The sequence below is a fragment of the Haliaeetus albicilla genome, chromosome 9, assembly GCF_947461875.1.
Source record: "Haliaeetus albicilla chromosome 9, bHalAlb1.1, whole genome shotgun sequence".
Taxonomy (NCBI): domain Eukaryota; kingdom Metazoa; phylum Chordata; class Aves; order Accipitriformes; family Accipitridae; genus Haliaeetus; species Haliaeetus albicilla.
Genome location: NC_091491.1, coordinates 33,932,419 through 33,956,328, shown reverse-complemented (window position 1 = coordinate 33,956,328; position 23,910 = coordinate 33,932,419). Strand labels below are relative to the sequence as shown.

The 23,910-nt window shown below is 42.1% G+C and overlaps 1 protein-coding gene across 16 annotated transcripts in view; it reads right to left on the bottom strand.

Annotated features, from left to right (window-relative positions):
• MCF2L2 (MCF.2 cell line derived transforming sequence-like 2) overlaps positions 1 to 23,910 on the bottom strand; it is a 187,689-nt gene that overhangs the window by 128,077 nt on the left and 35,702 nt on the right. For 15 of the 16 annotated variants that reach the window (XM_069792609.1, XM_069792620.1, XM_069792607.1 and 12 more), the window contains exons 2-3: positions 17,321 to 17,404; positions 6,407 to 6,521 (exon numbers count right to left, since the gene is read on the bottom strand). In XM_069792609.1, the coding sequence (XP_069648710.1) occupies positions 6,407 to 6,521; positions 17,321 to 17,404 (199 nt within the window). Of the gene's footprint in view, positions 1 to 6,406; positions 6,522 to 17,320; positions 17,405 to 17,598; positions 17,822 to 23,910 lie in introns of those variants that run through there. The other variant, XM_069792617.1, reaches the window with a different exon arrangement.

Sequence of the window (23,910 nt, the reverse complement as noted above, 5' to 3'; positions counted from 1 at the left end):
CAAATGCATTTAGGATTCACAAGGGAAAGGAAAGAAAGGGTGGGTTTTTGCTTCTCTGTTCCCATTTAATACCCCCGGCACAGCATCTCACTCCAGGCAAAAGGCTGCAGTGGTGTGAATCCCCACTCCACAGCATCAGAGCTGCATCCACCCTGGGCACACTGGTCTGCCAGTCCCTGCGCCAACAACAGCCCCAGCTACTCCATCTACTGTAGGTGAACTTGGAAGCTACAAGCCCCCAATCCTCCAGCTAATACAACCACCACTCCAAAAGGCAAAAAAGCCATTGAGAAGCTGTCAAATAGAAACACACTCTAAAAACCAAACTGATGAGTTCCCTGGCCTAAGGAACAGGAGACTATCCAGTCAACACTGACTGCTGTCTGACCATCCAATCCACAGAAAGATTAAAGACAGGATCATACTCATTAACAAATACTTGAAAACTCTCCTACATACTATCTACCAATTCAGACTAATCCAGAATAAAGTTTTTAAACATTTGATACTGATAATATTAACAGTTGTCACAATCCAGTGCTCCCAAAAACCAATCCCAGCACCCTTGCTGGCCTCTTGTTAAAGCACAAACTCAAGCATGCTCTGGCCCCATACAGGTGGAGGTTAGCTCTTCTATTCACAGTTCTTCAAATGACCAGAGAAATGAGTAATCACAAGATACATGTCCCATTTAGGTTTCTTTGCTTTTGCAGGAAATGGGATTTGATCCAAATGTCTGGTTAACCAGAACAAATACCAAAAAATGCTTGTTATGACTAATTATTCGAAGAGAACAATGTTACAATTCAATATCCATGTTGCTTACAGTGTATTACTGAAACTGGTCTATTGTTTAGATCAGAATTATTTGTAAAATAGTGAGATATGAAGGGGCAATTAAGTCAATGCAATTCTCCTTTCAACAGTTACATGTTTAGATGACCTTGGAAAAGGCTGTCTTTTTAATATGCTTTATATATTTTTGACAGCCATGTTTATTTTTGAGAACCATGTTAAAGCAGCAGGAAAACAGGAGTGTAAAAGGACAAAATTTGAATCAAACACATCACCAAAACATGGTCTCTACTCCAGAAAAACAGAGACTATATATTGGAATCAGTATCTAATTATGTTTTCAGCTCAGACTCATGCAACCAGTTTGTAGCTGCTGAATATCTCTCAGACCATAACTGGACACATAGAATCAGGTTCAAATCTGACACAGTTCCATTAAAACCAGTAATTTATAACAAAATTATCAACAAAGTATGTTAGCAGAAGTTAACAAAATGCTGATGTTGGTCTAATTCAACTAATATCAGGTTAATAAAAATGAGAAAAATCTGTTCTTCACAAAATTTATGATGTAGCTAAACCACAGGTAACTATATCCATAAGCACCATATTCACACAAGCTGACTACACATAGAAATTGCCTTGTCCTGCCCATCTACCTGGTTTGAAAGACTGACTAAAGGCTTTCTAATAGGAGTGTACATGGAGGCTTGGGGGCCTAAAAGAATTCAGAATCAGACCCTTATAATCACACCTTGGTGAGCAAACTGCGATAGAAGTAACTGACAAGAGAACACCTGCCAAAAGCAACAAGTACAACTGTGATTTAAACAAACACGAAAGTATTTGTGCCAAGTAAAACTTGCCTCAGTGCCTCAGAACTAACTCTTAAGTCCTATTTTTAAAGTCCCTCAAACATGTAGATCAGAAGTCACTTGAAAGGCACCTTTGCTGTTTTTTTCAAGTACATGTCCATGACCAAGCAGTTCATTTTTTTAGATGTTCTTCTGCACGGGGATTTGTAACAGCACAAAAGCATCCAGGCATCAGATGCAACAAGAAAAATTAAATTCACAGATAATAGCATCAAGAGCTTATGAAATTCAGATAGAGACAAGAAAATGCAAGAGAGAAGCAGCAAAGGAATTTTCTCATGAAATTAGGCTTGGCATGAGTGGTCATGAGGGTGGGGAGAGCTGGGAATAGTAAACATATGGGAATAGGAACATTGCTTATCAGTTGCCACCGCAAATCACAGTGTTCCAGGCTAGTTAAAGAGACTGAGGAAATGAAAGATTAAATAGATACTTACATAATGACTTGGATTTAAATATGAGAAAAGAGCAAAGGAGAGCAAAATACCACTTAGTGTGCAGTCTAGCTATGGTGGGGCACTACTCACAGCTCTATCCCTCCAAGACCAAGTGTCATAATGGCAGTTGGCTGGCAAAGACAAAACCTGTCAACCAGTCATGCCTGGCACATGGGGCTGCGGGGGAAGGCACAGGCCAGAACACTTTATTACACAAACAGTGGAGGTACAATTCTAGCTGTGGACGAGTATGAAGAACAAGCCAAGGCATGAGATCTGAGAGAGATTTGTCAGGGTAAAATGAGAATCAGGCCATTACACAAACAATTCGGGTACCTATTGCAGTATATATCATTTACAACATTGAACTTATTACGTTGTCTGAGACGAAATGGGTAAAAAAATGGAGAATACTTAAAAATTACATGATTTGAAGAAGGAGAAAAAGAGTGGGGAGAGAATATGAGAAAATCACATGCTGCTAAAAAGCAAACCACCTGAGTAGAGCACAGAAGAAAATGTGGGAGAACATCTACATCAAATTACTCTGACAGACTACGCAAAGGCAAAGAAACCATTCAGAGATAAACCTCTGTAAATCTTGGCTGCCACAGGTTGATGGATGCAACACAACAAGGGTCTAGGCAAGAGAGGTACCTTTGGACAACAGAAAACTCAAAATGGGCCTGTAACCCTGATACAAAGCTAGACTTCAGCCTTCCGCAACGTTATTCCTTGCTTTTCACTTTGATGTTCAGGATGGTATCAATTGTCTTTGCTGAGATAAGCCAATGGTATTTGTATGTTTGGGGTTTTGTTTAACTTGTTTTTACAGTTTTTGGTTTTGTTTTGGGTTGGTTTTTTTTCTGATTTAAGACCTAAATTTAGCCAGAGAAACAGAGGGAGTGTCAGCAAGTTATCCTACTTCAGTCAGCATGCTGAAAGGCCAGGCCATACCAAGGTCTGAATGTTATTTGGCGCTAAGGGATGCATGCAGGCAAAGAGCCATAGGAAGAAGCCCAGCCCAGATGGCAGCATCAGCGCAAGTGGATGTACAGCTGAGAAACCCCACTCGGTGTGTGTATCCAGAGGAAGGGAGTTTGTTTGAAAACAAACACATACACTCTATCAATGTTTTCTCAGTGTCAGTACTGTAATATCTCTACCCTCATTATGGAAATCCATTGGAGTTTCTCCAGTTTTCTGAAAAGGGGGATTTGAAGACAATCCTGCACAGCAGACAAACATCAAGCTAACCTCCAAATTAAATTCTGGCATATTTGCCTAGATCTACAGATGTCTGGCAGAGAGGTTCCCTTTCCCTGAATGAAATGTGTGCAATCAGCAGAGCTGTTCCACCCCCAGCTCCGAATTCAGGTTAGCCCCTGAACACTGATTTGAGGAGGCTAGATGTTGGATTTCCTCACTTCTTTTGGAAGGAGAGAAGGGCACCTGTTTATCAAAGTAGTTGATCCATGTCTATTGGAAGAGAAGGGAATTCTGGCCATGGAATAAAGCAAGTAAAAAAGGGCTTTCTGGAGCTATCTATTGTAAGTGTGCATGCACAAAGGTATGCATGTGCATACACCATGTTACTCAATGTTTGTGGACATGTATGTACGTAGAACCCTTTGGTGGAGCACTCTCACAAGCAGGTGTTGAGCCAGAGGGAAAATTAATCACATTACAAAACTCTGACTGGGCTGATCTTCCAACCTGGAGAGTAGTTAATGTATTAAAGCCCAGAAGTGCAAGGTTTACTTACAGCCCACCCCAAAATACTGTGGTATGCCACAGCTGGTAAAGCAAATTTGTTCAGCAACATCAAAGACAAGTGCATGCCTATAGATCTGAATAATAACTTTTGCTGTCTATCTTTTCAATGTTTTGTCACATGGGCACATAAGATCAATCATTCCAGAGGGACTTAGAAAGTTACTAACTCACTGAATGATGTAATCTGCGATCACAGATCTTATCTCCACAACTAGCATGAACCTTATTGTACAGAAGCTTTTTCTATGATAAACAGGGTGAACTGCTTTTCAAACTATACTTCATTTTGCCTGATTCATGGCCATACCCTTTGTAACTCCACAAGAGTTAGAGACTGTTCTCTTCTCTTAGTCACTTTGTTTGATACCTGCACAGCTTCTTTGGGAATTAAAATAAAAGGTGAACTACTAGCAGTGAAACAACATGTACAGGAACACTGTCATAATACACACAGTCATATGCAGTACAGTAGTGCTGACGAAAGTAACAAATGCAGTCCCTTTACTGCTTGCTGAGAGGTATGACAGAGACTCTGTGCATGGACCAGCCAACTGCAGATTAACAAGACTCTGCTGCACCCAAACAGGCCCACTACTTATGTCACATTAAGATTTTACTTCATATAATTATGTCATAAATCACACAACCAAAGCTTGCTGCTCAGGTTCTTCCTCTTCTAAACTAATACCTTTGTCCCTCACCATCTACCTAAAGGGTGACAAGTTTCAAATAGTGACTCAAGAAATGTGGTCAATCTTTCTAAAAGCACTGCAATAAAGACTAGCAAGCTCCCTGGAAAACTAACATCCCTACAGCATGATCTATGATTGAACGTTAGAGTCAAACCAATGTGCTGGTATGCAGAAAATATAGGTTCAAACCCCAGCCTGTCACTGACCTTGAACAGGTCATTTAAATCAAACTGAACAGTCACTTACTCAACACAAGTTTTGGTGAGCCTGTCTGTAGTGTAAGATGTTACTTAGACATATCTCATCATCTGTAAAACAGGCATATTGCAGCTCTCCTGACTTACGAAGTTTTGAAACTTAATTCATCATTCTTTGCACATTGTTCTGTGATTCCTTGGGGGAAGAGAAAACACAAAACTGATAAACTGAATCAGAGCACAGGTCCATCTAGCCCAATACCCTGTCTCCAGTGTTGGTAGGTAGTGGATACTGAGGCAAAAGCAGAAGGAAAGTGAGAAGGACAGTCTATCTCTTGGTGTTCTCCCAAGTCCCAGTATTAAGGAATATATGGATTTCTTCAGCCTGAGTTTACATCTGAGCCAGTGTTCAGCTGCTATTGACAGAGCTATCCTTCATGAATTTGGCTAATTTCTTTTGAACTCATTTGTACTGTTGGCTTTCACACAGGCTGAAGAAGCATAAGGCATTTCTGTCTATCATGTTGACAATGTAACATGCTAGTTTCCCAACATATGACAACATTACTGGGAATCACCCACCAGTATACCAAATACAAAGAACTGGAAAACTAGTTTTGTGTTTTTCTCAGCTACTATTACTGTTTTATTAACCCTGAAGCTCGTCATCCTCCCAGTCCTGAAGCTAGTGAAGAAATTCATAAAACAGAGTTTCTCCTGGCAGAACAAAAGCCCTACAGAGCAGAGTGAAACAATGAAGCCGTTAAGTTCACAGTGTGTGGTTTCTCTCAGCTTGCTTTGGCAACTCAGTATGGGGAATACATGTAGATGGAGCTGGAAAACTTCTTACTCAAACTTGAAGGAGGCACGTTTTCCCCTCATCATCCTCTAAGCACCTTTATACACAAGACCACAGGAAATAATAAATCCCTGCTGTGCTTCTAACTAGCACAAACAGCCATGGTCCAGAGACAGAATCAGGGGACTGAAAAAATATTAAGCTCTCTTTTTGGATAAACAAAAAGTAATTCAGCAGCCATGCCTTAGCACATTTCCTCAGAGCAGTGGAAGTGAGTTTGTTTCACTATCCTCACACAGCTGCAGGCAAACAGCAAGAAAAACATCCTAGCTGTGGAGCAATCTCCTAATAAATGAAGCATCAGCAAGCACGTGGTGCTTGCCAGAATTCTGTCAACAAGGCACCTAGCTTGCTTTCTTAGAAAAGAGAAAGCTTGCACAGAAAGATGCACTCAGAGAATAAGCAGTAACAGGACCTATGTAAGTTTGTCTCCTTCCAGATGCAACCCTTACCTTGTCACATCCAGTGCCCCTGAGAGTTTTCACAAATGGGCCCTCTTAGCTCCTTTTTGATCTGCTATCTTTACTACTGCTCTTCAGATCTACACCCCCTCTCACCCAGTTCAAGCCCTGAACAGAAAACCTGACCTAGGTGAAGCTTCCTTTCGCATGCAAATGATGCAAATGGCTCCTAGAGCCTTCTGTACATAGGAAAGTTTCATACTGACTGGATGGATGCAGTCACTGGTACATCCTGGTAGCATCACTAAAAGCAGTGAACCACTGAGGAAGCAAAGCTCTCTAGGAAATCACCAGACATTTCTGCTTAGCCTCACCTGGGAATGCTGGTTAGATATGTGACCACATTCAGAAAATCTTCATCAGGTATGTCACTGAATCCTGCGAATTCTGGAAAAGTTATAATGGGTGCCCCATCCTTCCCTCTTCCTCCTGCAAAAGAAAGGTTGTAAAGATTAGAGGGTGATTTTATGCCTTTGAACAGTGGTCAGTACTCAAATGGGAAACACTGGCATATCCCTCATTGAAAAGCACCCAGATCCAGTGCACATGCGATTAGCTTCCCATTTGATATTATAACTCACTGTAGTTTCATTGCCTCAGTTTACTCCAGCTGAGATTCTAGCCTCTGTTGTTTATTCTTAGTTTTTTCATGAGCCTTCTGCATAATTCTGATTAAGCCCTTTCTTTGGTTCTTTGTTTCCCATTTCCAAGTAATTTATTGTGACAATATTACAACATTTCCCTATGTATAGGTACAGTACTCTCTAATTCCTTCTAGATGTTAAAGGAAATGAAGTAACAGAGCATACAAGCTTTGAATACACACATATAACCCATGACACAGGCCTAGGTCCAATCCAGTCTTAGGTCTTTCTTTAACAAAAAAACTGCTCAAAGTGCATGGAGTATTTAATCAATGAGTTTTGCTCTTGCCTTGTTTATTTGCATCAAACCTCCATTAAATAGGACAGGAAGGTCATAAGCAGCAAGGTCAAGAAAAGTCCCTATCTGAGGGACTCCCCGATCCAAACAGCAGTATTCAAACTCTGGTGGAGCTACAGGAAGTGTGGAGCCTAGTCCCTTACAACCAAGCAGACTTTACAGGTCTCCTGACACAATGTTCAGCTCGATGAGATGTTGTAGTACACAGCACAAACCCTGTTTACTTGCAGAACTAATTGTAACTTGGTTCTGCTAATAAATCTGGCCATCACTCAAACACACAGAACTTAACAGGAGTTTTCTCACCAGTTTGGACTCAGAGCCAAGAGCAGACTAACGAGGCAGTAGCACATAAAGGAATATGATGAAACAAAGCTTTTGTTACAGGTACTTTATTGCTTAGTGCTGCTTAGATAGGGCATTAAGGACATGCTTTTTTCCCTGAGTCTTTCTCCTTCCTCTGCAATCTCTGTGTAAGCCTGTTTTTTGCACCAGGCTGAGGAATTCTCTATCAACACAATGCTGAGCCTAGTCCTGCAGCACACAGAGTTTTCCTAGTCATTTATCACCTGCAGAAGATTCTTGTCCAAGGAATAGCCATGGTCTGGGATTCCCCTTAGTGAAGAGGAAGCTGTAAGAGGGAGACAGAAAATTACCGTCCTCAAGGAAAATATCCAATAAATTACCCCATTAGGAGCACTGGAGGAAACGGAGACTCAGGGAAAAATTATGAGTTCCCATTCCTTGAAAGTACCCTCTAAATCCTCATAAATAAACCCTGTTTCCAGGCTGCTCCCATAGACCATTGCCTTTCCCTGCTGATGACCACAGCTGATACCACAAACCAGTTGCTCCTGCTCCTGTTTTGGCGGTCATTGCAAAGAGGTGCTCCAGTAATTCCTAGCTATTTCTGTGTAGAGTGGTCAGTCCCTTGCTAGTCCTGATCCTGCCTCTGCCCAACCCTCCCAGACTCAGATTATTTAAGGTCCCTTCCGTGCTGTCCAGCTGTGGACAGTTGGGACATTGAGGAACACAACGTTTGCATAAAGTAAAAGTCAGAGCTCTAGAAAACAAGAATTTTGAACAAGGAAACCCTTTTCCTTCTTGACATCTGGTGATGTGCTGGCTTTGTCAAGACACTACCTTTAGCCTCTATTTTCCTTTCTGAAGGTTGATTATTGCTTTAATTACATCTGAAAATGACTCAGCTGTGTTAAATCATCCACTAAACTCACCCTACAGAGTCAATACAGAGATTTGGCTTACAGCAATTCAAAAGGCTTTCAGCCAAAATGCAAAGAAGGAATACTATTATTCACACTGCACTGAACTGGATTTCAAATGCTGAGCAGAGCCACAGCCTCCACATTGACCTCCACATTGGCCTTGGGATAAGGCCAAATGCTGATGCATGGCAGCTTGATCTCAGGGCACTCTAGCTGCACTATCTGCAGTCAGCAGTGACACAGAATATGCTGTCATGCAAATTTAGCCAGACTTTCCCCAGACTGTTTGCTGCACTCTAGAGACCAAGAACTCCAAACGAGCAGGTACCCAGTTAGGGTGGTTTGTTACAGATTCTTAGTGACATCTTCTGGACACAAACTGTAATGGCCAGGAAAATGAAACTGTAAGCTTGTCTGCTCGGTCTCTTCTTTCAGAGTTCAATGTATGCCAAGGTATTTCATAGATGGTATCTTGTAGGCATTCACATGGTTCCTGGACACGACGCTTTCCCACTCGTGTATTTCAGATATGTGAAGATACTCTAAATGGGGGAGGTGTAGTAACCTGGAATATTTTGGTTTAAAGCAGCACTATTTGCCCCTGGAGGATAAGATAAAGATTCCCCTGGATCCCCTCTTTCAACACCTGATAGTTTACCTGCAGTTATTCTCCAGATTTGTTTAAACTACAAGTTTCACATGCCACTTCTAATGCTCCTGCTGAGCAGGGTCTCTTTGTGTCCCTTTTATCTTCAATTTCTCTTGCACCCACACTCATACATGTGCTCTTCTTCCTCTGGCCTCTTTTCCCCAAGCTAGATGAGGCAGGTTGATGACACACTGTATGTATGTGGGCGTGTATTTTTGTCACAGGATCTTCTCCTATAAAAAGCCATCCAAGGAATGAATGTAAGCAGACTGAACACTGACTTCTTCCCTTCACCGCTGGCAACAAATCTAGAAGGACACCTAGGAGCAGCCTCAGACTGAGCATTCAGCTAAGAGCCAGGAGCTGCTTGCCTTTGACTAGGCCACACACCCTTAGCAGCTCTTAGGCTCCATCTCATTCTCCAAGGTGAAGGTAGCACTTCCTGCTGCAACCAAAACAAAAGAACGCTCAGAAGGTTCTTGAATACAGCTATATTTCAGACAGGGAAATAAATGAGGAAACCCTCAGTTCCTGCCATACCATGAAATTAGCATGAAGTTTGAGGGAGTTTTATGATCAGAAATTGTTAAGTACTATGACACAGAGAGAGCAGGAATGTCTGAAGTGTTAGGTGACAAGTAATAACACAAATATTTTAGGAATGGGTTGTTCCTGCCTATATCTGAACCTTGAGCAGTAGTTGAGTTACAAGGGAAAACAATCCATATCCATTTATCCATATACCTAGCAAGGTAAAATGAGTGGATGTTAAGGGATATAAGGGAAGCTCCTTATATATTAAGGGTGTCTGGAAAACCCTCTCCTCTGGATGAGAGAGCAGTTCCATACATCTAAATGTTAATGCCATTTTTTTTCCTGACACTAAGCCAAGATTTGCTGCAGTATGCAAATTTCTGCAGAATGTGAATTGACAAGCTGCAGCCTTTTTTTTCTGGGCCTTCAACCTTGCTTTCTAGGGAGTTGCCACTAGATTTCTTCCAGTCCTTGAAATACTTTAACTGGTTACTGAATGTCCTGGAAGGGCAGAAAGCACAAACTAAAAACCAACAGGGACAGTCTTCAGTCAGTTCCACAGCCATAAGGACTAACTGCATGGAATTTGGCCTCAAGGACTCTGTATACGATCCTTGCACTTACTGGGACTGTGCATAATCCCCACACTCCTGGGCATCACTTGTGAAAAGAGTCCAGTTGCTGAACAGAAAATTTCACAATCCATCACAGGTAAGGCAAACAGGGACAGAACAACCTCCAGCAGCTCTACAGAAGGCCAAAAGAAAAAAAAACAGTCCTCAAAGGGGGGGGGGGGGGGGGGGGGGCGTTTTTAAGTAGAAATTGAGAGCAGGAAGAAGGAGACAGAAAAGAGCAAGCCACATGAACACAGCACAAAACTAAGAGGATTACATACAGCTACATGAAACATGTCTGCTCTCTTCAGCAGTGTCTGTGCAGCAAGGTAAGGGGGCCCAAGGACCGCCAGGAGCAAAGGAGCTTGATGAAAAGCCAGAGCAACATGAGGCATGAGCTGAGCTAAAGAGCCCCATGGGAGAAGTGAGCAATAACTTGAGTTTAGTGCAGTCAGAAGGACAAAGATACCTATTTTTCAGTGTATCAGGAGCATGGCCATGCCTGGCAGCTGTCTTCATGCAATGCACAGGCCTCGGTCTCGCTGACTTGCAGCTCCTCCAGGCGCCATTAGATGCCACTCTGCAGCACTCTTCAAGCAACCCAGCTACCTCCAACGCTTTCTGGCAGCTCCAAACGCTGCTGCCAGGCCAGGGAAGGAGCAGCTGGTTGTCGGGACCGTCGCAAGCAGCAACCACAAGAGTTGGAGGTTCAGGGCTACCCTCTGGCTGAACTAACATGAGGCTCACTCCTGACCCTGCCTTAGGGGAGCCAGGCCATCCCACTGGCATTCTCCCATGGGTCACTGCTCCGCAGTCAGACCCCAGACTGCTCTGTCACAGCTAGCCCCAGAGTATTGCCTACAGAGGAAACTCAACCACATTCTCTCTACCATCTCCTGATGCAGACCTGAGCTCCCCTCCCAGATAGCATCCCACAAACACAACACATGCTGCCAGCCTGAATCAGCTCCATCCATTTCCTTCAAGAGGTCCATCTCCTTTCTGCTCTCTACCTCTGCAGATAGCAACCTGCCTTGAATCCAACCCAAACTCATTGTGTCAAAGGTATGGACCCACTGCTGCTTGGGGAAGGGCTTTCTGACTAAAGATCTTGATGTGTGATCAGAGGTAAATTATCAGCAAGCAGTTAAATCATTTGCATTCAGAGTCACACACAGAGGTGCATCAAATTCAACAACTTGGAGCACAAACAAGACAGACAACATCAGAGCTGGAGGAGCAGAAGGCTGGACTGCCTGAAAAAAGGTAAGACTTATGAGGAAAAGATTACAGTCACCTTGACCTTCTGCCTGCTTTGCCACTTGGAATGACAGCATCCCTTTCCTCCTCTTCCTGAGCACTTTCCTTATTTTCCACCCTAGCTTCTTCCTCAACTTTTCCTCCTGTCTTGTGGCCCAAGAACAAAGGGACAGGAAGAATGTGGGTGACAGGACAGAACTGCAGAGTGAAGTGGAAGGGAAAGAAAAGTAGAAGAGATGTAGCACAAGCTGCATCAGGGTAGTAGTACAAGGCATGGTAATGGGACCATCGCTCACTCTTATGCGCACCAATTCTCCAAGTACCAGGACACTAAGCAGTATTCATAGTTGCTCCTATTAGATAGGCTTTCCAGCTGCCAATGCAGCCTGGCTAGCTGTTGCAGTGAAGATGGGGCCAGAATTCAGCTGTGGAAACAAAACAACCGAAGTATGCAGGGAAGGAATATGCATGGGGAAGAACGGGATATGGCAGCAGAGAAAATTTAATTTTGCTTTGCAGTGTAAAGGGTGTGATTGACAAATGAGGTGTGAGTCCTGAATTCTGAGAGCTCCCACAGCTGAAGTTGCATGTTGGTATGACTGATGTAAAAGCAGCAAGCAATCACAACTGCAGGCCAAGTTCCTGGACACGATGGGGATCCTGGGAAATCTCCTGCTCCCCAGTTCTAGCCCACCTATGCCTCCTGTCCAGGGACCAAAAATATTCACGATTTAGACAAAATCAGGGGTTGCACTGAAGTCTATACCATAGCCAGCAGCTTTTCTTGTAACACCAATGGCAGGATTCATAAAGTAACATCTAACTAGAGCTTACCAAATATGCTGAATCCCTTGGGGAGGGAGGGGGAACCAAAAAAAACCCCAACAAAACAACCAACAAATAGGGTATGGGCAGGAGACGTTCCAAACATTTGTCTGCAACTTTACAGTGCATACCTCCCCAGCCTGCCACAGACACCAACTCATCAGTTAGTATTGGAAAGTTTTCTTTCAAATTTTGCTGACATGTGCAGGCTAGCTGCTTGGGTCTGCCCACATGCAGAGAGCTCCCTTAGTCATAGCAGACCTGAGTACAATTTATCTCCTGGGTCAGACAGCTGAAGAATTCAGCGATATCTTGGCTGAAGTCACTGCCTTGGTGAGGTTTTGCTTTTTCCATGCTCTGTTGTTTCAGTTTTCCATGTTGATTAAGAGTTGTGAATGCTGAATTTCTCATTAAAGTTGAATCATGCTTCCTGGGTCTAGACTTTTACATGAGCTCCAAACTGGCCTTTTGGCAAAGTCAGGCCAGGTTTTCCAAAAGGCTCAGTTTAAACAGGAAGCAGATGGCCAAATACCCTCCAGGCTTTGGAAATTAAATAAACTGGCTTTGCAGTCAGTTACCATTTTCAATCTAGTCTCCCATCCACCGAAGTCCATTGACTTAACAGGAGCACAACACAAAGAAAATGAATCTCTGCTAATACACTTCGTGACAGTTTGTCTAATAAATTCGTGATTTAGTAAGGGGATCCATTATTGCTGCAAATGGCAGATTGGGCTCTTTGACAGAGTTAATTACAGATAAGAACAGGTTGCGAAGTTGCAGATAAAAAGGGAGGCGGTAGTAGTAGTTCCAAGAGCAGGTTGGTACAGCAGGTTATTAGTCTGTCAGCAGGAGAGGATCAGTATTTTACCAGTGGTTTTCCATTCTTCAGTAGAAACTGGCATATGTTAGAATAGCTAGGTTTGCAGTACTACCCAACTTTGTTATCTAGTTCCCTTAACAGCTACAGGAAACACACAAACATAGCTGTGCACTCCTGTGTTGTCACAGCTGTAGTCCCATAGTTGGAAGTTCAGTTTCAGGGAAAGGAAAGAGTCAGTAGTGATTTCAAAACCAGAACTTAACCACAAGAACCAGTACTCCCAGCATATCTCACAAGCTAAGCAGCGCTACATCAGCACATGAGAAAAGAGATGACCAAAGTAGAACTACATAAGTAAGGACATTGACACATTACACTGCAGCCTTTTCCATAACCACAGCAGACCAGGGAAGGCTCTGGAGAGTTTCCCTGTTCTTGGCATGGACAGTACAGTCTTGGTTAGTCTGGTAGCTAGAGGGCCAGGACAAACAGGAGGCTATTAGTATCTAATACATTCATTATAACTAGACCCTGACACAATTAAACACCAAACTCATTAGGCTTGTTACATAATTCCTACCATCTGCTCAGAGACTGCAAGACAGTCAGATCCTCTTCTAAGAAGTTCGTACACAGCAATAGTAGAGGAAAGTGTTTCTAATGAGTCAAGTCCAGAGAAAACAAAGAGTCTTTGACGTCAATCATTCTGCTCTTTCTTTTCTACTTTACTGCAAGGGAATATTATGGTTTCACTACATCTGCCTCAGCTGCCAGCTGTTAATAAAAAGCTGATATTAACCAAATAAATATTCATTTATAACAAACTGCAACAGCCAACCAGCTACTTTCATTACCATTGGACAAATGGATTTGGGGTACACAGGACTGAACAGGAGAGCTCAACAAAGCTAGAGGCTGTGGAGTAGCACAAACCAGACTTACTGCTAACATCCTGTGAACAATGTGTGTGCATGCATGGAGGAGGTGGCTAGCTGCCCTCTGGAGGCTGCAGCCTACAGACTCAAAGAAATAACTCCAACGAGTATAAATCAGCATATATAATTTTTATGATGTTGTTCAGAAAAACATATTATATGCCCAAAACACTCTACAAGTAAGTTGGGAATGTCTTTTACTGCCCACAGTGATGGGGCCAAAGAACAAGAGGGGGTTTTTTCAGATAGTGGCTACTGAGCTGGAATGTGTCAGCATGGAAAACCAGGAAATAGGCTAAGTATCAGGAGATTTCCAGCCTCCATGTAGGCAAGCACTGAAGCACCAAAATATTTGTGGTTGCTTGTGCCTAATGAAAAGCAGCATGCTTTAGAGAAAAGCTGCAGAGCCGCCTGGCAAAAAAAAAAAAAACAAACCCCCCAAAAAAAACCCAAAGTCATTTATGTGTGAATTACTTTAATAAGTGACATGAGGCAGGAAAGCGCCCAGATCTGTTTTCACTGGATGAAGAAAACAATCTTTTGCTAGAGGAAAAAGAAAGTTACACTTATTTAGAGAAATGCATTTTTGACAAGTATAGTCATTTCTGTCAAGTATAGTCATTTCTGTCTTATACCTAAACCTCAGTTTGCAGAAGGCAATAAAGGACAGTAAGGGAGATTCCTCTTTTTATATTTTACCTATGACCCACCGCTGGCCACTAACAGAATAAGATACTGGGCTGAAGGGACCTCTGAGTAGATGATTTTATGTTCATGATCTTCTTCACAGGCTGCCATGGGGATTTCAGAGCAGAGGCACCCAGGTTTCCAAATTTAGCTGCAAACTTCAGACTGAAATCAACTCAGAAACTATGAACTATACTGCCCTGTTTCTTATTAGGATATTATTTCTGGACTGTACCAAAAAGATTTTAGATAAGCCTGAAAATTCTTCAAATGTCATTTGTTATTTATGTAGAAGGGGACATGAAAGACACCTTTTTACTTACTTTTGTTATTTCTTATTAGTACTTGTATGCTGATGAACCAGTTATTTGCCAATCCCTAACAAAGAAACCCCTCAGCGCTGCCTTCTATGAAGAGTTATTTCCAAAGTCTTTAAGCATCTTAGGTTTAAATAGTCTTATTTAAACTTCTTTCTCATCGCTTCCAAGAATAAAAGAATTAGATCAAATGTGAGGAGTTGAATTTGCTAAAATAGCAGGTGAGAATACAGACACTGCTGAAATGATGAGTCCATAAAGAAATATGAAAATGCTTTTTAATATTTACCCTTCACATTTCTGTGCCATGTTTAATGTTCTAGCTGGAACTGGAATAGGTTTTTCTTCCTGTTTAGTAAACCACTTTCTACAAGTTGCTCATTACATGCCATATATAGCTTTTATTAATGGTCTCAAATGTTGCAAGGTAATGGGGTTTAAGAAAAGCAGTCCTCCACATTTTACCGGATAGGCATTGCACATGAGGCACTAAATTCTCAATGTGCATGATGTTCTTTACACTGATGTGTTTTCAGGCATTCATGTATCAGTTAAACCAAAGGCCTTGAAAGCAATACTGGTTTCAGCAGCTCTGCATACCTGGCGAAAGGAAAAAGCAAGTGGAGCATTCTGGAGAGACCAGCTGATAAGCGTTTTCTTGCTTACAAAGAGCAGACAACTATCCCAGTTATGATCTGACTGAAGTTAACATCAAGACCCAAAAGCTGAACAGTGATTAGATTCCCTGTTTCCTTCCTTGTATTTAAGAATATTTTAAAGACATTTTAGCACTAATAAAAGGGATCTAAGTAGCATTCCTGAAGCAGTTCTTTAAGTGAGGATTGGTTTCAAACTTCACAACAGCCCACAGATTAAAAGACTGACAACTCCCACCCATCAGTCATTATTTTTTCTGTTAAGCAGCTAGCACCTTATGGGAAAGGGGTGCCCAGCTCTCCCTGACCACCTAATGCTTCTGAGACCTTGTTGTGGCATCTGCGCATTGAAATATCTGGCAGTCAGGTGTGGAACACTTAACAATATTACCAAGTTACTCACTATCTTCTCTGCTGTGCCAAACTGGAGAGTAAGCACATGGTATGCAGGCAAATGCCTGGACAGCCAAAGGAGAATGTTGCAACATTACCCCACAAAAATTGTCTTAGGACAGATGCTATACTAGCATTGCCTAGTTACCCTGCACTGAGCACAAAGGTGGGATGCAAAAGGTTTGAGCAATTTTATGCAGTTGCTGGCACTGTTCTGCATGGACGTTTGTGTTTATTAGGAATTCTAGGAAGATGTGACCCCGAGATGGTTTGCTGCAGATGAGAAGGCAGCTGGTTCCACCTCTGCTCAGTCAATACCCTCTGACAAATGCAAAACAGTAGTTATTGAGCTTATGAAACTGCCACAAGATGCTACCTAGAAACGTCCAAAATCAAGTTTTAATACTCAGAGTTCCATAAAGAATTCTAAGTAACTTAAGATTTGGATTTCATTCGGCAGCTTGGAGTGTACTTAAAAATGTGAAGATGCAGCAAGGATTGGGCAGGCTGAGTTGATCATTTGTAGAGCTGGGTCTGTGTACTCTCTGCACTGTGTACCCAGTGTTCCTCTGCAAGAAGCTGAGAGGAACAGGCTGTCCAAGAGTACCTTATTATGACTCTCAGTATTTTTTGCAAATTTATGATACTTCATATCAATACTGTCTATGGGGAAGATGGAAAGCAAATTCTTAATTTCCTTATTTGCAGAACAGGCGGAAACAGACAAAAGGAGTTGCCAGAGGCCATACAGTCAGCAGCAGAGGCCATTTTAGGACCTAGATAAGGATTTCTCTTCTACAGTATCTGAAATAAGTGTATTAAATAATTTGGCAAATATTTCAATATCAGCTATTTATTCGGGGCAGGAACTGCATCATTTTGTGTGATTGCAAACTTCAGGCAAACAAAGGAATATGTAATAATCAAATCTTTAAAAGATTAGAACCTTACACTTTACAAATGAATCACTTCTAAAACAAAGGGAAATGAGGAAGAGGGGGAAGGTCATGAATAACTCCCTGATAGACCAAAAATCTTTTCCCACAAACAAGATGCTTGGACATTGTGCCAAGATATGTACAGAAAGATTTGTTTAATTTCTTACCCTCTAAATCTGTTCACACACACACAAACACACATATTGTGGAAAGCATGGAAATTTAACTTGCTTTAAGAAAAACAAGCACAGCAAATTGGCATTTATCAGTTCCATACACTGTGAATGACTGATTGTAACAGCATTTTTCATTAACAATATAAAAATACTACTGCAACTGCTGTACAGAGCTGAAGGGTGACAGTCAGCATGACAGATTCCAATACGTTTCCAAGAGAATCCGGGAGAGTGATTACCAGCAACTTCTTACCTGACAAGATAGCAAATTGCCTGTGGAGCTGCTCTATTATATCCACTGCAACAAGTGGCCGTATCTCCTGCTGCATGATTTCATCTGTTCAAGTGAAAACAGAAATCTTCAATGAGTTAATAAAACCTTAATGACAATTTTCCCATCCTTTAAGAACCCAGCAAAACAAAGATGACACTCAAAGGAAAAGAGGCTGGTTTGACTATTCATTCAGGTGTTATATGACTATCATGGAGAAGTTTATGATACTTACAGAGTCTCATCTTCAGCCTACTTACTTTATCTATCGCCTTGTGATTTCAGAGACAGCTTTTCATAAACCAGCTCCAGTAGATTTGCCAGAGCTTGTCACAGGTTCATTCAAGCTGACAGCCTGCTCCTTACTACTTCATGTTCCATATTAAGCCACCGCATTTGGCCTCCCACATAAAGCAGCTTTTCAGTCTTTGAAACAGTAAAGTCTATTTCAGATACAGTGCCATGTTCCACCCTGACCTCCTTGGTCTCTGCTTGAGGATTTTGTGTAACCAACCAATCCAGAACAGTTTCCTTTGCTGATGCTTTTTCCGCTACAAGCAAATACATAGTAAAAGGAGGAAATAAGGGGCTGTGAGGCTTTCTTCTCGTGAAAACAAAGCCTGTTCTTTTGAAGTAAACACTGAAAAGTTAAAAAGTAACTTGGCAAGCATCTGGGGAAAAATCACCACAATTTTTGTGTGATCTATTCAGTGGCCAGCAACTATAATCTCACATTTTGCTAATTTGATCTCTTTCTGTAATGTGAGCACCCAATTGTTCTCCCCACTCTTCACCCCAGTCTAGACCAGCGACATTTACTGGGGAATATCTGCCAGTTCAAACTGGTTAAAATACTTTGGTGCACCTGGTTTTAAACAAACTGTCCAGAAATAGAGAGGGAGGTCAGAGAGGTCAGAAATTAGCTTCTTTCTCCTGCATCCTAGTCTGCTGCCCAAAATACCATCTCTGTCTTGCTTTCAGACACCCACTCTGATCCTTTCCAGAGCTAGGGTTTCTAAATGACACAATGTCACTTGGAAACTTTTCTGTTCATTTTCAAACACTTCACTAATGCCTTGAGACAAAGTAACCAAAGAGGTTGTGTCACTGTCCTCTCCTAGACAGAAGGTGACACATAATATGGAAAGAAGTTGCATAGATTTTGGCTGCTGCACAAAAGGCAATAATTCCAAGCAATTGAAAAAAAAATCTTAAAGGGGCTGATTCTGCAAATCCTGCCTTTGAATTAAAAAAGGGAAAAGTCAAACTAGGATGAGTGATGTTTTTGATGTGGGACCTTCATATCCATCCTGTTTATGCAGCCCACTATCAGCTTCTCTGATTCTTGACACTGCAGGTGGCTAAGACCAACCGGAAGAGCAGACTAATGAATCACAGCTAAAGTGATTTCAGTGATGTTCATAGAATTTACTGTAATTTCAATCTGCTGCTATGGTCATGTATTTACACTGTTGCACAGAGATAACAGAGCTAAGGTTTAGCTTTGGACACAGACTAGTTTATTTTCACTCTGAGCAGAGATATACTGCTCCAAGTAATACAGCTGGGTGTCTGCAGAGCACTGAGCCACACAGTTATAGCCCAAGAGCCCTGCATGTCAGTGTGTGAGCTATCCTCACTTATTAGTCACCAAATGTATTTTATACTACCCTTCCTCATCATCTGAATGGAGCCCAAGAGTTGTCCAATATCTGAGTCTGACTGTGTCAGGTACAGTGTGTATATATAAGAGACCAGTGAGACTCAAGATCTCCTGAGGTAGGAGAAGAGAACAATTTGTTTCAAAAAGCATAGTGGGACAACTTAGATTTGTGGCTTAGTCTCTCAGTCAAAACCTGAATATGCAGGAGAGATCACAACACATCAGAAGGTAGATACAGCCTTTGTAGGAAAACCACCATATCTGCTCCCCACCCCAAGGCACCAGAACTGCAACAACGAAAATTACATCCCAACACAGCTTCGCAACAGCATCTTACACACAGACTTATGACTTAATCTCCAGATATGACCCTGTCAAAACCAAGAGAATTTGCCTTTGCTTGGGATGTCAAGAAACCTTACAAAGCCCTATTGCTCTCAGCTGACTGACGTTGCTTGTAAGATAAGGGATCCTGGTCATTCTGCCAGGTACAAATACATTCTGAGACCAGCTCAAGGTTTTCTTTTCCCTCCAGACTTAATTCCAGCAGGAATTAAGAGTGGGATCTGCCTTATCTCTGCCTTGACATCAGGGCAACTTAACCTTGTGCTCTGATGCATTACACTACTTCCTAGCAGCCACAGTGCAGTGGTTGTCTGGACCACCCCATCACACCCTCTTTCCTCCAGCCTTAATCACTACAGCAGAACTGCTAAAATCAATGCACATCTACCTGTAAAAGTGCCCTGTGCTACACAGGGTGCCGCTGGTGGATGATCTTCCAGGGTATCGCTGACATTGTTCTGAAATCTGCTCGGAGAAAACAGGCTCATGTTCTTTCTCTCAACATGACCCTCATGACTATATTTCACAAGGCTTCTATAACAAACAAGCCAAAGGGACCAAAGAATGCACAAGGCCAGAACAGGGCTGGTCTGTTCCACTCAACAAGCATATGCTCTTCTCTGTACTATATTTGCTCTGCAGGTGCTGAAAGAGAGTCATTCTCCAGGACTGGAACAGCCATTAGGACCTTTTCATCATCAGGGCACTCACTTGCAATTGATTTTAAAGTAGGAAAAAAGTCTGCAAATTTCTAGACAGAGCAATGGAAAGGCTAAAACAGCAACATTGTTCTGAGTCTCTCTGTCTGTAGACACCCCAGACCTGAGATAACTCAGTGTTATGGTCTGTGGGAATCCACTGAAAGGGATAGTAAAGCTAAACTCAGTACATCATATTCGGCAAGTTATGTTCAGTTTCTCAAAGGAAAGCCCACTGAACAGCTAGGGACAGAGAACTGATTTCCATTCTATGCCTTTACAAATACAACTAGCAATCCTATTCGCTGGGCTTTGCTTTCAATACAGCACATGGTCACTTAGAGACTGAAGGACTGAACAGCCTCCTGATCCCCCCACAGGTATCCTACTGACCCCAGCTGACATTATTCAGCACAGCTGAGTACCATGCTGCAGCAGTAATCTCATCCCTCCTCCCACAGCTTTTTCTTGTCTCTATATCAAACATCCATAAATCCTTAATCCTTAGATATTGGGATTCCCACAGTCTGTTTTATCCCCTTCTGACAACATTTTTGTGCATAGGAGGGACATGTGGACTGGCACAGCATTACCTGTCTTGTGCATCTGTCACAGGCAAAGCAGGGGAGTTGGAGGACCCACCCGGTTGGAGGTGGTTTATAGCCTGCCACCCTGAGTCGCTGTGTTTACCTATTCCCCCAGCCCACCTAAACTGAGTTTTATGACAATTCATTATCTATATTGTGGCAGCACAGAGATCCCAGCCAACAGCCACGTGGTACTCCAGGTTTTGAGTAAACTGAAAGAGGCAGGTATGCATTCCCAAAGCAAACAAAATAACAGTAACCCATTAAGTTTTTCCTTTTTTACTTTGCACTTTCCCCCATGCATGTCCATAATGGGATCTGTGGGGGAAACTGCAGAGCAAAAAAGGAAAGGCAAAACAAAATCATTTTGAATATAGAAGGTTATTTATTAGAAAGCAGAGAACACCATAAGCCTGATTTCACTGCTACCTGCTTAAGAACAGCATGTTGATAGCCCTGTTTAGAGTCAGATAAATACTACACCCAATGAACAAGCAACAAAAAGGTCCTGTAATCTATGAATATAACTCTCAACAGGTACTGACAAGTGTCTCCAGATCATCGGTCAAAGACTTCTAGCATCCTTCAGACAGTCTACTTGAAGTGTTTCTGAATCACTATAATAGTGATAGATATGCCCTTTTCAAACCACAGTTTGGCAGCAAGATGGAGGCAGAAGAGAGAAAAATGGCTGGTTAGAGGTGACTATAGCTGAATCAAAAAACAGCAAAAAAACCCCCAACCCACAAGTAAGGGAAAAAAAAAAAATCAAAATAGTAATTAAAACCGAGCTTGGACTCTCAGAACCGAGAAACATTGGAGCATCCATTGAAGAAAATACTGTTGATTTCAGCATCCAGAAGATGCAAAGATATTGTGACAACTGTGCAGTCCCACAGGTAGACAGGTGCACTCACGTTTGGGTGACCAGGACTGAGCTTATGCCAAACAGTTGCAAAAATGGAGCAAAGGTTTCTACAATGGATGAGACAATCACAAGGAGGCTCAACAAAAACGGAACATGAACTAGAAAATGTGCCACCATCTCTAGCCTCCGAGAGACTTGCTCATCCCTCCAGGGTAACAAACCTGCCCATACAATAGCTTACTTTTGATGTTTGCCAATATGAAGGCATCATTAATATCAACTAGTCTTGAGCAAAACAGAAATTCCACACACACACCCCTTCATATAGCTGCTTTATTAACTCGCTCTAAAAATAGCTTGGTTTCTGGTTTCTAAATATCCTTTTTCTACCAGAAGTATTTTGTGGTGTAAAGATAAGATGAAGTAATAGAAACAAGAGCTGCAAAGCGCCAGTTAATTCTCATCAAATCCCCTGTCTGTGCAAGAAGAGCCGTGTGGGATTTGCTGTAAAACCCACACTCAGCAGGAGACATTCAGATGACGAGAAAGGTGGTATAAAATACATTTGGTGACTAGGAATCACACATTCGAGTAAGTGAGTGCAGCTCACACACTGACATGCTGGGAAAAGAAATTGTAGCAGAAGAAATTAGGAGGAGACTGAGAAAATCTGAGGAAACGAGGGAAGGTGCCTCGTGAGCCGAAATGGCAAATCAGATCACGTGGCTACAAAACATCAGTAGCTGCAGCCAACAGCACACAAAGTCACATTTGCCCTCTTGCACCTTCCTCTAGGATAGTGCTTAGAGGTAGTTACTCTCCAATACTGATGAATTTGTAACACCATCACAGCACAGAGCTTACAGTCAAAGTTCCAGTCCTTGGAAACATACAATTACCTGGGGCTGCTGAATTAAGCTTTGACTAAAAGAAAAGCTTGAAAAAATTCTTAAAAGCAAACCAAAAGACACAGGTCTGGGTTTGTTTTAAAGCCATGACATTTTGCCTAGCATTAGTGAGCATTAATCTGTTCATATCTTCCACTAACTTTATCCCAGGAGGCCCTGTAGCCTTCTTGGTCTGTGTACTGCAAGCCACAAGCCTGCAGGAAGTGGCGTTCAGCCTCTTGGGAAGAAGTGATGTATCATTTTCCTGTGGGACAGATACCACAGCTGAGAAAACCCTGCTTTAGGCTGACATGAGCTGATACTGAGCTAACAGCTGCAGGTTCATAGACTACTTCAGAAAAATTTATTGATGATAGGCATGTTTTAATTCACTACACAGGGACCCAAAAGTCAATGGGAAGGTTTTAGGAAGCTGACAAGCCGCAGGAGCTTGACAACTGTCTTGCTTCATTGCATGTTGCTAATATCTGCGGAAGAGATTGGACAACCCCTGCTCACTTCAGAGCAGTCCTGTCCTCTGATAAAAAGTCTGTATAGCCATGCAACTAAAGAGCATATCAAAACATACACCAGCCAAGTGGCTGGAACATGGTTATCTTGGCAACCTTAACTCAGGCATTTCCTAGCTTCTGTGTGATTATTCTTGTGGTTTTAATTTTTTTTAATTGAAGATGAAGTTACACTTAGCTTCCCAAATTTAAAAAAGAAAAAAGCTTAATTGATCAAACAGTATTATGTGAAACAATGCCATTCCCCTACATAGGTCACCAAAGTTGAAACTTTACACATACCATGCAGTTCTTCATTACTTGAGCTAATTGAATTTGCCAGGACAATTAAAATCTGAAGAAGGATGTGAAACTAGAGGAAAAAAAATGAAACAAGTCAGTTCATCAACTCTTGGGTCTCCTCTTAAACTGCTATAAGTTCAATTCCTAGCAGAGACCAGTTTCACTGCAGAAGAATTAGGCCTTACAGTTTTGCTTCGCAAGGTTTTCTACCAAGGGGGAGAAAAAGAAAAGCAATTACTATAGCCATCTGTCTGACACAGCTTCTCCTCCCTTCCAGATCTCTAGGGAGGCTAGCTGCAACTGTGCTATCTAATCTTTAAGGGGAAAGCCATTCAGTTACGCTTCATAATTCCTCACTCAAAAATGAAACATGCTTGGGCTCCCTGCCACACTTTCCTGTTTTATTTCTCACCACAGCTGTATGTATTCCTGCAGCAGGTCTGGAGCACAGTCCATAGACTGCCACCTTCAGAGCTCCACCAACAGCAGCTGATTAAAAGCAACAATGAACATAATCTTGTTCCTTCCTCTCTTTGAGCAGACAGAAACTAGTTTACATGTTAATGACAACTAATAGTTTCCAACAGTGTTGGAAAGATGACCTGCTGGAGTGAAAGATTGGACTGCGCCAAGCAGATTGACACAGCAGTGCCTGTTGCTCCATGAAAGACAACCAAAGGCAACCAGCCATAACAGGACACTGGAGTTTATT